At 32.4% G+C, this 14,103-nt stretch overlaps 1 protein-coding gene across 1 annotated transcript in view; it reads left to right on the top strand.

The window, feature by feature from the left end:
- LOC121122007 (uncharacterized) overlaps positions 1-13,835 on the top strand; it is a 33,052-nt gene extending 19,217 nt beyond the window's left edge. Inside the window, exon 3 of the mRNA XM_040717018.2 lies at positions 13,301-13,835. Coding sequence (XP_040572952.1) covers positions 13,301-13,731 — 431 coding nt within the window. The 3' untranslated portion in view covers positions 13,732-13,835. The remainder of the gene's footprint in view (positions 1-13,300) is intronic.
- The last annotated feature ends 268 nt before the right edge of the window (positions 13,836-14,103 follow it).

The following is a 14,103-nucleotide window of genomic DNA, read 5'->3' as shown; positions in this document are numbered from 1 at the left end:
ACCTTGCTAATAATGAACAAGATAAATAGTTAAAAAAAGGGTGATAAATACGAAATTAATTTTTCCCTAACCTAATATTATTTCAATTTCTTTGTTTCTGTTGGAATGCTGTACGAATATTGATATTATATCCCTTAGGGCCGATTATAGAAACAAATGGAAAAAAAGAAAAGAAAAAAAGTATAAGGTGTAAAATATGACATAATTATTTTAAGCATATAAGTAGGTACTATTCATTAATGCCTCTATAAAACAATTTATGCATGTATTTGCATATATACAGTGTGGTTGACCCAAACTGCCACTTTATTTTGCACAGCTGTAACCCTATGACATTTATAATGAGGTAGTCAAAGGAAGATGAAAACACTTTTAACAGTTGACTTCTGCTGTTCTGTCAGTCAACAATTGCAGTCCTCACCCATTACTAAGATTGCGGGAGTTCATTCAAGAACTGTAGCCCGGACTGTGCCTCGGTATGAGGGTAGATAAAGTGTTGGAATACTTCCAAATGGTACTCTTACAAGCAAGAAGATGAAGTCGGAATTAAGGAAGATGAGTGCACACATCTGGTTTCCCTATAGGACCAGGTTGGAAACTGATGTCTTGGCCATGAAAAGAATGATAAACAACTGTTTGGAGGCCAACTAAACATCCGGAAACTATGTATGGCAGCAGAATAGTGCACCAAGCCACATAGGGAAGATTACACAAAAGTGGCTCTCTGAAAACAAGAAGGACTTATGGGAGAATAAAATGTGGCCCCCATCCTTCACCGATCTCAAACCTCTTGACTGAAGGTTGGACAGGCCCCCTACATATATGTCCTGAAGGTTGCCGTGTACCAGGTTTGGGATGTAATATCCAAGGACTTTTACAATAGAGTGTGCTCTGGCTTCAAGAGGAGTTTGGAACTGTGTGAGTTGTTTATTTTCATGTTAAATGTCAACTTATTTATTTAAAAAGAAATATATATATGAGTTATGTAGTCAAGCATCAGCAGGATTCCTTTAGTGACAATTAGATATATAATGTACATTTTTATCATTTGAACCATAAATATAACCAGGTATGCGAGTATTTTTTTAATCTGTATCAGTTATCCTGAAATGCAAAACACTCCTATTAGATGGAGAGAAAGCATAAAACTATATACTGAAGCTCGTTAATGAAAAAAAAAAAAGAAAAAAAAAGCAATCTGGAGAAAGGGGGTAGGTTAAATAGTTCAACGAGTACACGCCCCTTCTCCACGAAAGCTCTTACTAATACTCTTCTTAATGAAGGCATACTAAATCAAATCTTATATTACTAGCCCATAACATTAAAGGCATCAATCAATTTCCAAATCCTACAATTAATACATACAATTCTATGAAATAAACTATAATAAAAGCATTCGTTGTAAAAATAAAATTATACATCTGGGAATCTTCTAAATATATTCCAGGTTGAAATAACTCTGATTGAATGTTAGTTGGCGAATAATTGAACGATTAGATTACATTAAGCTACCCCTTGTCGTCAATGCATCAATTAACTGTTATTATTTACCCATTCTAACACACGAAGTATTCAAGTCCAAGGCAGGATCCTGGGTGAATTAGTAAACAAGTTTGTTAACTTTGAATTATTTATTGAAAATGTACTCATCATCCTTCAGCCTGTATCCTACAAGGGAATTCATAGTCTTCTTCCTGTGGGATGCAACCAGACCTAAATTCAACACAGAAGTAGGGTGTATTTTAGTGGAGGCATGTCGGTGCTCCTATACCACATTCACAATTTCACTACTTAATCATTCTACCTGTTGAAGACCGAGTCAACAGTAAAGGGACTTATTATCAGAAAAGATCAGAAATAGTCCCCAAGTTATCTTGAGGTGGTTCAGAATCTTCCTGGCCATGCCAGTAATCGGGGAATTCAGCTTTTTCTTGAAGGCTGACACCCGGCGGTTGAAGGACACGGATGCTTTCCTGCATGCTCATGGAGAGTGTCTGAGGTCTTTTCCGACATTCGAGGGCTGAGTTGGCTCCCAGATGGCCTTCCGGGACAATCCTATGCAGAGGAGTGCTACTATCTTAATCTTCTTTTCCTACTTTGTGCTCATGGCGGGGGCTAGGTCAATGTTTTTCTTAGCAATCGACAGCTAATTATGTGTTCTCCTAACCCCTCAAAGTTTGGAGAATAGAAATGATAAAATAATGCAAAAATTGGCCTTGTATTTTATTATAAAATCAGGGGCCCATGTTTATTTATTGTCGGGTTCAAAATTTTGAATAATTTTTTTTACAAATAGAAATGTATTTTTACTTTTCCTACTTGCCTTGATCCCCGGATACCGCGTATTTAATAGATAGAAGGGAGTGGAATGAAAATTGGTAAGTTTTTTATTGTTTTCTTGAAAAAATAAATCTGATGACATCCCCCTATCTGTTAAATTACAAGATTATCTTTCAATGTCAATAAAACATAATTTTGTCTTATAGCCTACGTCAGTTCAAAAGAATAAGACCTTTGTTACTTTTCCCTTTTTTTCTTTGCTATTGTTTTTTATGACCGCCAGGACCACAACCGAAGCCGGATTTTTTGTTTTCATGACTGGTTGGACCACATCAGAGTCCAAACAGTTTCATCTATCGCTTTTAAGCTTATGCTTGGCGTAAATGGTGAAGTTTTCTCTTCTGAAAAACAAAAACAAAAAAAAAAAACCCGCACGTAACCACCTTTGCTCTTCATTTGATAAATAAGAATCTTGCCCTTGCTAATTCTGTCTGCCTTATTCTGCTATGTAAGCAGATGCTTTGAGGCTCTGAACTGAGGCTAGAAACACAGGTCAATCCTGATGGCATTTTTGATGGCCCTTTGCTCACGTTGCAGTCCTTGGCCAGCCTAGCAATTGGTGTGTTTAAGTATCAATTGATCGTTTCAAGCTAACTGTGAGCCCTTTTTTTTTTTGGATTTTATCAGATCTTTTTGAATGAGCTCATCTCTCAGTCTTTCCCTCCTCATCAAATGCCTGAATCACGCCATAAACTTTTGATTTTTGATATTTGAAGAAGGAAATTATCTCCTGTGCGGAGTGTCCCACGCGGCGAGCTTCGATGATGAAAATTCTTCGGACTATTTCCGAAAGACATGTTACTTAAAAACTTGTTATTAAATTCGACAGGTAACACATTTAGCTTGTCAAAAATATTAAATTTTTTATCAAATAATCTCTATAATTATCATAATTAGCCATTAAAGTTATTCCTTGATTTACCTTGTCCACCCTGTATATTAGTAGACGACCTAACTAGAGACTAAACCAAGACTTAAGTAAGCAGATACATAAAATTTGAGGGATCGAGACCAAGAGACAGCAAAATATCTGGTTTTTGTTTTCAACAAGTTAAATTGTCGGTCCATTTTTATTAAGTTATACTCATATATTCTTAGCAATATTTGAGGATTGTTATTTGGTACGGGTGAGATCGATGATCCCCTGTTCATTGACCTCTTCCATCTTTCCTTTTGACAAAAGAACAAAAGTCAACTAGTATGTGGCTTCAACAGCATTATTCCTCACCAAAAAAAAAGTGTTTAATCAACACACGAAATTCCTTTATATACATTGTTTTGAAAATTATAAAACTAGGGTCACTTAAATGACTGTTATCTCTAAACTAAAGTGGCTTTAAAGGCATACATACATATATATTTGATCCTTTGTAACCTTTGAGAAAAATTAATGAAGTTATCATTTCGAAACAGGGGTTTCAAAAAAAAAAGATTCAAAGCAAAGGAAAATGTCTGACTTGACCGTACTAAATTTTGAGTTTGTAGATTAAGATTTACCGATACATTTAGCATTGATGTGGTCGAAGTAAAATGGTGATACTATTTTAAATACAAATCAACCAATGCTCAAACAGTTTTGATCTTTTAAAGTCTGTAACATGGGCATGATTCTATATATCATAGCCTTCAGTAAAAATCCCTCACTATCTATACCCGTGATGATTCATCCGTGAAACTTTTTCTACAGAGAGAAAAAAAAAAGAATTTTTTATTTTGATATCTGCTCGGGAGAATTTATTCTCTTTGAATTAATGCATTTAACTTCACGGTCAGTCCTAAAGAAGGAAGAACAGACGTTATGTGTGTTGTATGGATTACAAAAATTATTCCCAGGTCAGATCTTAAAATGTATTCAAAATAGTTTATTACATCGTTATACTCCCATATTTCGTTATTTCAGACAATTAATTAACTATGAAACGACGTAGCTCAATGGACAACCCACTCGGGAGTAATTATTTTTTTGAACTCAATGTGTGTAGGTTCCTGCCTCAGTTGTTCTTAGAGAAGGCAGCCTATATTATGTATATGGACTTTATAGAAGATTCCTATGTCAGATAGAGTAATTTTAATACTATTATCTTGTCTTATATTTAATCACTATAGCTCCATCTCAACAAATAAAGGAACATGAAGAAACGGTATTGGATGATCTCATATCATGAATTATGCATTGCTACATTCGAATTTGCAAATTAAATATTAATTTAACTCCAAGTGTATTTAAGAATTTTTTTTTCTTTTTATTAATGATGACTTAGTATTTAGGAAATTGTAATTGAAAATGTCTAAATATCTAGCCTGATTTGAAAAAAAAATTATATATATACATATACAGAGTCCTGATTTAGGTGTGATATAGTGCTACATTATTACAAGGAATAAGACATTGAATAGTTTGATCAATTTTGATGTGTACTTAATAGGAAATTTAATTTGATTTATGATGATGTAACAAGAACTAGGGCATGTATAACCATTAAAATGTTCTCCATAATTTTCTTAATTATTATTCTTAGCCACAAAAGTAATTTGAAAAATAATTAATCATTAACGTATTTAAATATTATTCGTTTTCAAGGTTTGCCCTTAATTTTTATTTTCTGGAGTAACATTTAGTTTCCTTTCATTTTTATTCAAAATTCAAGAATCTCTCCTCTCCCTCTAATGGCATTTTAATCAATGCTTCATCTTCATCAAAAATAAAGTAAACTTTTCACAAAAAGAATATGCATCAACTGCAACAAACTTATACAGAGCAAAAAATGTAATTATGCAACTAATTATAAAAGGAGAATTGTAGAAAAAAATTAATTATAAATAAGTTCATTTGAAACAAAAAAAAACTTTCTTCCTAAAAAAATTAAATTTTAATTAGAAAAGGGCACCGCCCATTCATCTTTTCACCAGGCTAAAAACGCTGAACCCCACTAAAACTGACTCCTCTATAAGAACCATAGTTTATTAATTAAATATATTTTTAAAGCTAATATTTTTTTTTCAAGAAAAAGATTGAATTTTCTTTGATATTTCAATATGATTTTTAAGATCTCTTTACATCTTTTAAATTAATTTGATTTGTTGATTTGAGTTTCCATAATATGTCCATATGACTGATGAACTAGGAAGTTTTGTAGTTTCGGGAGCGCTACCTTAAGTATTTACGAACGATGCCAAGCGCCTGTCGGATTGTTTTTAATATGACTAAGTTCTACCTTCTTAGATCAAAATTATGACTATAATATACATATCTGAGTACTATATACTGTACACCCTGTAAACCCTCACGATTACGCATACAAAACTCATGCTAGCTTTCATTAATATGACCCCAATGTTATTTTACTCCCTAGGTGGCTTAATTAATTAATTATAGGAGTTAATTATATCTACTACATACTTTTTCTCGACAATTTACAAGATTTTTTGGAAAAGAACACATGCTTCCCTCAATTCAGTTAAATTGCATCAACTTACTGAATACTCAAATTGTATCTCATGATCACATAGTGAAATGTCCTAATTCCCTTAATGGAACATTCTTTTAGATTGAAGGAAGCAAGAGTTGGTGTTATTATAAATACCCAGGACTAAAACTTTATTACATTAATTAAGAAGATATGTGGCCTATGAAATTAAAAATGACAGCAGTATGTAAATTCAGTATCTCTTAATTCCATGGATATTTGATAAAACCAAAATATACTGTGCTCAAAAAGAATCATACCTCTGACAATATCTCAACATAAATGTCCCTAACCTGTTAATAATCTCTTTCCTATCTCGAAATGGAACCAATAACTTTTTTTTATTGACCAAATAATAAACTCTAATAAAAAATTTCGAGAAGAGTATGTGTAAAGAGAAAAAGTGTTTATGTGATACCCCATTTCTAGTAATCATGGTCAAGGAGAAGAAACCTAGCGAGTACCTGACTCAGCGTTTTGTGTGTCGGTCCACAGTGAAGGAAAGGGTTACAAGGCCAATTGAAAGGAGTATGATGTACCTGTGACAACATCCTAGTGTATAATATATAACAACAAGAACTTCAACACTCAGTGGGCGTAGCCGGAAGCTTAAAATGTCCACCAAATTTAAAAAACAAACAAACAAAAAAAGTATCTTGATTGACTTGACCAGGCGGGAACAAAGGTGTCAGAGTTCCAGCTCTACAATCGCCTTTTTATAAAAATAGTTACTTGAGCATCCTTGATTGGCATTATTGTGAGGGATGAGAATTTCGTAGATAAATATTACAATTTCAATCTTCTTTCTTTTCTAAAATATTTCTAGAGATTTAAAAAAAAAAAAATGACCTAGAGCAAGTGAGGGTCTTTTTGTACTTTTATTTTCCAAATCTATTATCAGGATTCTTGGAGAGAGAACATTTATATTAATAAAACAAAGTTTGTCTGTCCAGTTGAGCGTGTGTAATTATTGCTATATTTGTCATATTAAAAAAGAAGAGGGAAGTACATGTATGTATAAGATAAAAATATTGAATGTGCTTAAGTTGAGGCTACGAGCGTGTTTAGCTAAAACTCAGCCAGGTAGCGCTCTAGAGACTAAAGTAACCTCTTATTAATAACGTTATATTAAAAAAAATAAAAATACAATGGGGCTTTAGAAGAAGCGTTGCTAAAAGTGTGTGTGTGAGTGTACATAGCTGAATGCATGGCATTGAGCGCTCTAGAGGCTAAACTACTCCCTGTCCTATCATGTCATTTAAAAAATATTTAACTTTATAATGGCTAAGTATTCTTTACAATGTGAGTTTTGCGAATAGGATTTCTTGTGTGTAACGCTCAGTATTTGTTCGGGAGTTATTTTCTATATTATTTCAGCAGACTCTGTCTTTTTGTCTACACCTAATAGCTCATGAATAAAGAGGATGCCTTTGGAAATATAACTCCTCGCTAAACCAGGAGTAGAGTTGAGAATCGAGAACAAAACTCCTGCCTTCGTCTTTGTTAGAGTCAAAGTGGGGAATCGTGTCTATTTCCTTTTCTCTCATAGCTGTTCGTAGCTGATCTAAAAAAATGACTTGAGAGCTAAGCTGCTCTTCTTCCTAATGACAGGATTACCACGTTCCTTTTATTTTTATTTTTACATATGGTACCTCATATTTTATTCAAGTATAAATATGTCCTATGCCTTGTCATTTTTTACCCGAGGGTGTGTGAATGATTGAACATATTTGAGTAATATGTTTTTTGATTAATTATTATTATTTGAACCGACATGTTGCTTTCCTTAGAGTTTATTTACTCGTTCCTATCTAGGTACATGTCGTATGGTACATACCCGTGAAAAGTTTAAAAATACAATATATCATAATGTATAAAAATAATATCACATTGAAAATATGTATCTACTTATTATTAAACCCCTTGAGAATCGATTACAAATACTTGAAATCAAAAAGAAAAAGTTGAATGGTTTGAATCTTTAATGAATAGATAGAATGGTAAAACAGTAAATATTGAAATCAATTAGCCATTACATTTTTATTCTTATTACGTTACGTCATGAGTGGAATAAGCCATTGCATTGGCTACGAGAAAACTTTTTGACCACTAGGGATGGAGAGGATGTCATGTATTTCTCTTTACCTATTTATGCAACCTCCTTAAATTTACCCTTATAATTGAATTAACAGGATGAATTCTGAGAGTTGAAGGCAAAACGGTTCAAGTCACTAATGAAAATGCTAAAGTAACTTCAGAGGATCTCAAAAGTTGCGGAAATAAAAGTTTAACCATAACAAATGAAATCTCCTCAAGCTAATACCCGGTTTCCGCCATCTTGTTTTATAACTTTACCACCAACTAACCATGCACTATTGTATATATACATTTATTGTGTACAAGTGTTTGTGTTTTGTGTGCAACTTGAATAAACAAATTGTATAAGTTACAATTTATTCGTCTTAAGGTACCGAAAGATAATATTTATTTATTGGCAGCATGTTTGGAATTAAAATACTCATAGAATGAGGCAAGTTAGAGACAGATTGTCAAAAAGTTGTAGCAAAATATATGTTTTATCTATAATACTTCATAAAATAAAAATTATTAACTATGATTTTTTATGAAACAACACCAAAATTTCCTCTTTTTCGACATTTTACAGATTTTCAAATCAAAACGCGTCCATGAAGGAATATTTTTTGGACGCTTGATGATTGTTTTCTTGTTTAGAGGAATAAAAATTTCGGGGGATATCCAGTTCCCAACTTTTGTCATTTCGATACAGTCTAATATATATATATAAGTACCTTTATTAAAGATTCAAAACCTTGTTTTTCAATATTAGGGCAACATAAATATTTCTCTAAATGTCAAAGAAGGGATAGGATCTCTAATGTCATCATATTTCTACTTAGTACCACATATATCACAAATTTAAAATTCCATTAAAGAACTTGGATTTGGACATAGATCTATAGTATACTTTTCTGCTCTGTAAAATATTTGTAACACATTATCACATTCTCGTTGATAAAATATAGTTTTAATAAGGTAATAAAATTGAAGAGTTTGGACTATTTCATAGTCATTACTTGCATATATATAGTTCATTCAAATACCTAAAAAGGCCTATTTTATATATAAAAGAGAAAAGAAAAAAAAACACAACATAATTAGTACACGCAAATAATGCATTTATCCAATTATATAATACATTCACTTTCTGCATAAAAAACAGCAACAATATTCATTTTAATCCTTCTAACCGGGATTAACATAATTTTAACTTTCCTTATAAATTTTGTTAGTAATATTTATTGAATAAACCTTTTTTTTTATTAATATTTTATTTTATAACGTTTTTTCCCGACTCACATTTGAATTAAAATTTATTTTAAGAATGTCATATAAATATATTCCCTATCATTACATAAATAATTCAAATTTCCAACTGACACCCATTTATTCCGATTCTAATGATCCATGGAGCTCTCCTACTCGATGTTTCTAAAATATTTTTTTATTTATATCCCTTTATTCAAAAGGATGAATCCCTTAGTAGTTCATCATTATTTAAAACTAGCAGTAGTACCTGGCATTGTCCGTAGTAATTATACACGGACAAACATTGCTTTAATAATATGGAAGATTATTCCCCCAAAAAAATTTCAGTTTTTTTCATGAAAATACTCAATACTTTGAGTTTCTCTTCTCATTAAATAAAAATAACAGCTTAGAAGATCAACCATCATTGTTCATATTGCTAGGAACGGAAAAACTCGCATGCTAAAGTATATGTAAATCTAAATATATGTGCTTTCCAATTTTTTTTTTTCTTTGATGCTTGATGAGCCAGAGAGTACATTAGTCTCTGAAGCGCTTCCTGGCTGCTAAACCTCATATGAAGTCACAATCAATGTTTATATTTTATAAATGTACTTAGTAGTACTTGTAAATAGCAGTTGACCTAAACGCTCTCGAAATTTAATTTATCTTACATACCGTCTTTATACAAATCTATACATAATTATTGAGTGTACTTTTTAGCTCACCCGTTCTTTTGGAATTGTACAGGCTGTTAAAATAAAATCGGCGCTTGCGTCCGGTGACGATTTTGTTATGATCCAGCATTAGTGAAGTTATGGACATAATGGTGAGAGCTTCTTCAGATGTAAAAAAAGATTGAATATACGAAGGAGGAACGGTGTTGCTCGGAGACGAGGATTTTTGTCTTGGATGCAGCTAATTGCTGAAAATCGGTCTTCTGTCCGACAACAAGGCACAGCATCTTGTCATGTCGTAGACAAGTTGCTGAAGTGGCTGAATTAACTCTGCTATGATGTCATTTCGAAGGAAATATGGACCCTCAGTAGTCTGGATCTTAATAGATATTTGTCTATGATTTTTTATTTAGATATTACATACTTAAATGAAATTACAAAAATAGAAAACGTAATTTATTATGTTAGCAGATCTATGGTCTTAAGCACAATGATATGTTTACAACAAAACTTTTGGTGTTAAATTCATAAATTTTGACTAAGTTTCTATTTATAAATAAGTAAATATGTCAAGTAAAATTGTAAACAATCTAATGACTTTATTTTATTTCTTCTATAAGTTTGATATAAATCATTTAACTATTAGACATACATTATACATATTCACATAACATAATATCAATTAATAGTTTTTTTCCGATTGATTTCAAGAAATGTTGAGCTGCTTTGTTGATTATAGAAACATTCAGAAGTGGATGATTGAAAATTGAAACAGTATTTATAAGAATAGTATATAATAATATAATGTAATTCATTACCACATTCATGGACATCGTCATGAATAGACAATTATCATAATCTGAACGCAGTCCCAAACATGATCCAATGGCCTTTGAAAGTAAAATACTACATGATTGCCGTTAATTCGTTCGTAAGTATCATAATTTATAAGCAATTAGAAATTATGATAATAATTAAAAAACTACTTACAAAGGAGAAAATTAGTAAATGATGGCTTGTCAGTTTTATAAGTTTGGCTACTGGGAACAAAAAGAATGGTCTATAATTTTATAGTAGGTTTATTTTAACAGTGAGGGACATTTGATAATGTAAACAAAACAAGTGTTTGGAGGAAAAAATACGGACTATAGCCCCACAAACACCATTATCATTCTCCACCGTCAAGCATGAAGGTGGAAACATTATGTTTTAGGAGTGTTTCTGTGCAAAAGGGAGAGGACATCTTCATCACATCTAAGAGAGGATGGACCACCCTCGAGAATATCTTGTGTTGTGCAACACCCTCCTGACCTCAGCAGGGGACGGGCATGACAACAAAGGTGTGACTAAAAAGAAAGAAGCATATTAAGGTCATGGAGTCTTCTACCCAGTCTTTGGACCTCAATCCCATAGAACATCTTTATAGGTAGGCAAACTTACAAAATCGTCAAGAGATAATTGCTTTATATTTATTAATATTAATTATAAATGAATAGGACCTATAACTTTACAACACAAAATATTAAGAATTGAGTTTTTCTCACCAGTTATGAGTCAAAAGGATTCTCGTTGAATGTAATTTGCTATTTATTTGAAACTTTACTGCAAAATTGTATTAACAAACAATAAATCAAGACTTATAATCACACAAATCGAATATTCAATACACCTACTGGAAAATTGTAACATAACTTATTTGAATACTTGTTCTATAGGGCTAGGTTCCTATAGTTGATTATGTTATTAAAATATATGAAGTGAATAAACTGTCAACATATAAGAGTACATATGTAGTTTATTGGATATTGGTATTTTGTTTGTTTTGTATTTCTATAACATCTAGGAAGAGTTATTCTCAAAGATATTTAAAGGAAAACTATACAACAGTAGACTTAGAAAAAATGTAGGCTCAGTAATTCCTCATACTCCGAGTTTTTATATTACCCGTTTGGATCATATTTTGAGAAAGGGTTATTCAATACATTGTTTCATTGGTTTAGAAAAAAGGACAACAATTAGGTAAATTTGCTCTATATAGTGACTATATTCTGGGCATTTCAAAAGTCTTTGCACCGATTATAGTATATTGTTATGAGGTTTTTAGTAATTGTAAAGTACCGCACATTTTTGGAGAATTCCGTGTATCAGCTACCGGATACCATGTAGTTTTTATACAAAGACAATTAATTCAACATCATGAAAGAGAAAATAATTGAAGGGGTGACTTTATTCCCCTACGACTATCCCATTTCTGAGGTAATCAAGATCACTAACGTGTACAAAAGGACCGTGTTTAACGTCCAAAAATGGCTGAGTGATGGTGAAGACATAAATAACTGAGATCAGAGTGGCAAACCCGCCATCTTAACATCCAAGAACTATGGAAGCAGCCTTTAAGGGTCATCGATAGATGACTACTTTTACCAGGAAGAAGAAGGTGTCAGTGTCCATGATGGTGAAAAAGGCAGGTGGTAAGTCTTTCAGAGATAAGGAAAGGCCTCTTCTAACTCAATATCTACTCTATGATAAGGCCTTTTCTGTCGATTCTATTACCTCAGCATAGCTTCACACAGCATCTGTGATGCTGTTAGGAGTAGTAGCATTTACTAAAGACAATATGCTACCTGTGTGGTTTCTGAAGGGCTACAGACTGACTACTTAGAGATTTTTGAGACAAAGTTCACATCATACGTCATAAGGATCACCAATGAGTCTGCTTAGTTCTTCCAACAATATGATTCTCCGACCCACACCGCGAAGAAAGTACAGTCTTAGTTGAACAAGAACTTATCCTTTTGGCCCACGAAATTCTGCCCCCCCCCCGAGCCCAGAGCTTAACTATCTGAATGACAGCATATCATCAACGTGTGCAAGGCCTTCGGGGCCCCCTGGAGTGTGATATTGAAGGCAATGACACAGACATTGATTAAGTTAAACTAAAATAGTTTAATTACAATAAGTATTTGCAATAAACCTCTCAGACTTATCATATCATCATGATCTCTATCATAAGCATGATTTTTAATTCACAACAAGACCAGTGGATTTGTCACATTAGACAATTTATTTCTAAGACATAAGCTAAGGGTCAATTTAGAAGTCGAACCACTCATGTAACACAAAAGTTGTTCGTTATTAAAGAATAACTTCATAGTTATTCCTTAATCAGAGACATAAAACATATTCGAGTATGTTGTGTCGCATAAGATGAATTATGATGTGTCATAGTTAACTGTTTAAAAATACATAAATATTTCAAGATTTTTGCTGAAATATACTGCCATTCATAAAAGAGATAAATTAATCGTTTTTTATTTAAATTAGTTATATTGTACAGATGTTATGTGAAATTTGTAGGATTAAATACAAACGTCTTAATGTAAAAATGAGCTGTTACAACTTTTACATTGTATACCTTTTCAAAATTATATATTTAGAATAACACATATGTCAGCCCTTCTAATTTTTAATTTTTCTTTCTATTATAAGTCACCTTAGACCAAAGATTCCATCCTGGACCCTATGTTGAGTCTCACTTAAGAAGCTTAAACGAACTACGGAACGGGGATTTCCTTCAAAAAATATTCAGACGAGGAAGAGCAAATTCTATTTATTTTCGCCCAGAGAAGCAGGAACCTCCAAGGAATAAGACAAGAAATCAAGTGAGTCATCTTCAAGCAGCTCCAGTATATCCGCCGTACGATCCCTTTGGAACTACAGAGTTCATTCCCCTTCCTCCTTCAAATCCTTCATATGCTCTTCCAATAACACCTAATCAAAATCCTCATTCACAAAGACTTCCTACTCGCGCTGTAACTCGACATCGAATACAAAACATCGAGGAGTTTGGATTCTCAATGGACTCTTCGGAAGAGTTTTTAAATGAAGATATTGACTTTACTCAACTTAAACGCCCATAAAGCTTTAAAGATATATATTTATTTATTAGATTAATTATTATTATTATAAGGATATGCATTGGATTTTTTATGAACATTGATTAATAAATGAGAAAATGCTGGGATTGTCATAGTTGTTTTTTACGGTGGGATATTTACTGTATCTCTCAAACCTTCCTACCAAAAGGTACAGAAATAAGGGACCAAAATCAGCTGTTAACTCTTCCCAAATATTGGTCTATTTTTCAATATTAGTAGATGAGCAAACTAAAAATATATATTCTCGGCAAGATGGTGTGACAGACTTTAGGTTGTTGTTTTAACAAATATTCCATGCTGAGAATATTTTTAAAGCTATGTGATTATCATACATCTTTATATTACACAAATCAG

Source organism: Lepeophtheirus salmonis, chromosome 7 (genome assembly GCF_016086655.4).
Source record: "Lepeophtheirus salmonis chromosome 7, UVic_Lsal_1.4, whole genome shotgun sequence".
Taxonomy (NCBI): Eukaryota; Metazoa; Arthropoda; class Copepoda; order Siphonostomatoida; family Caligidae; genus Lepeophtheirus; species Lepeophtheirus salmonis.
This window is presented reverse-complemented; position numbering and strand designations above follow the sequence as displayed.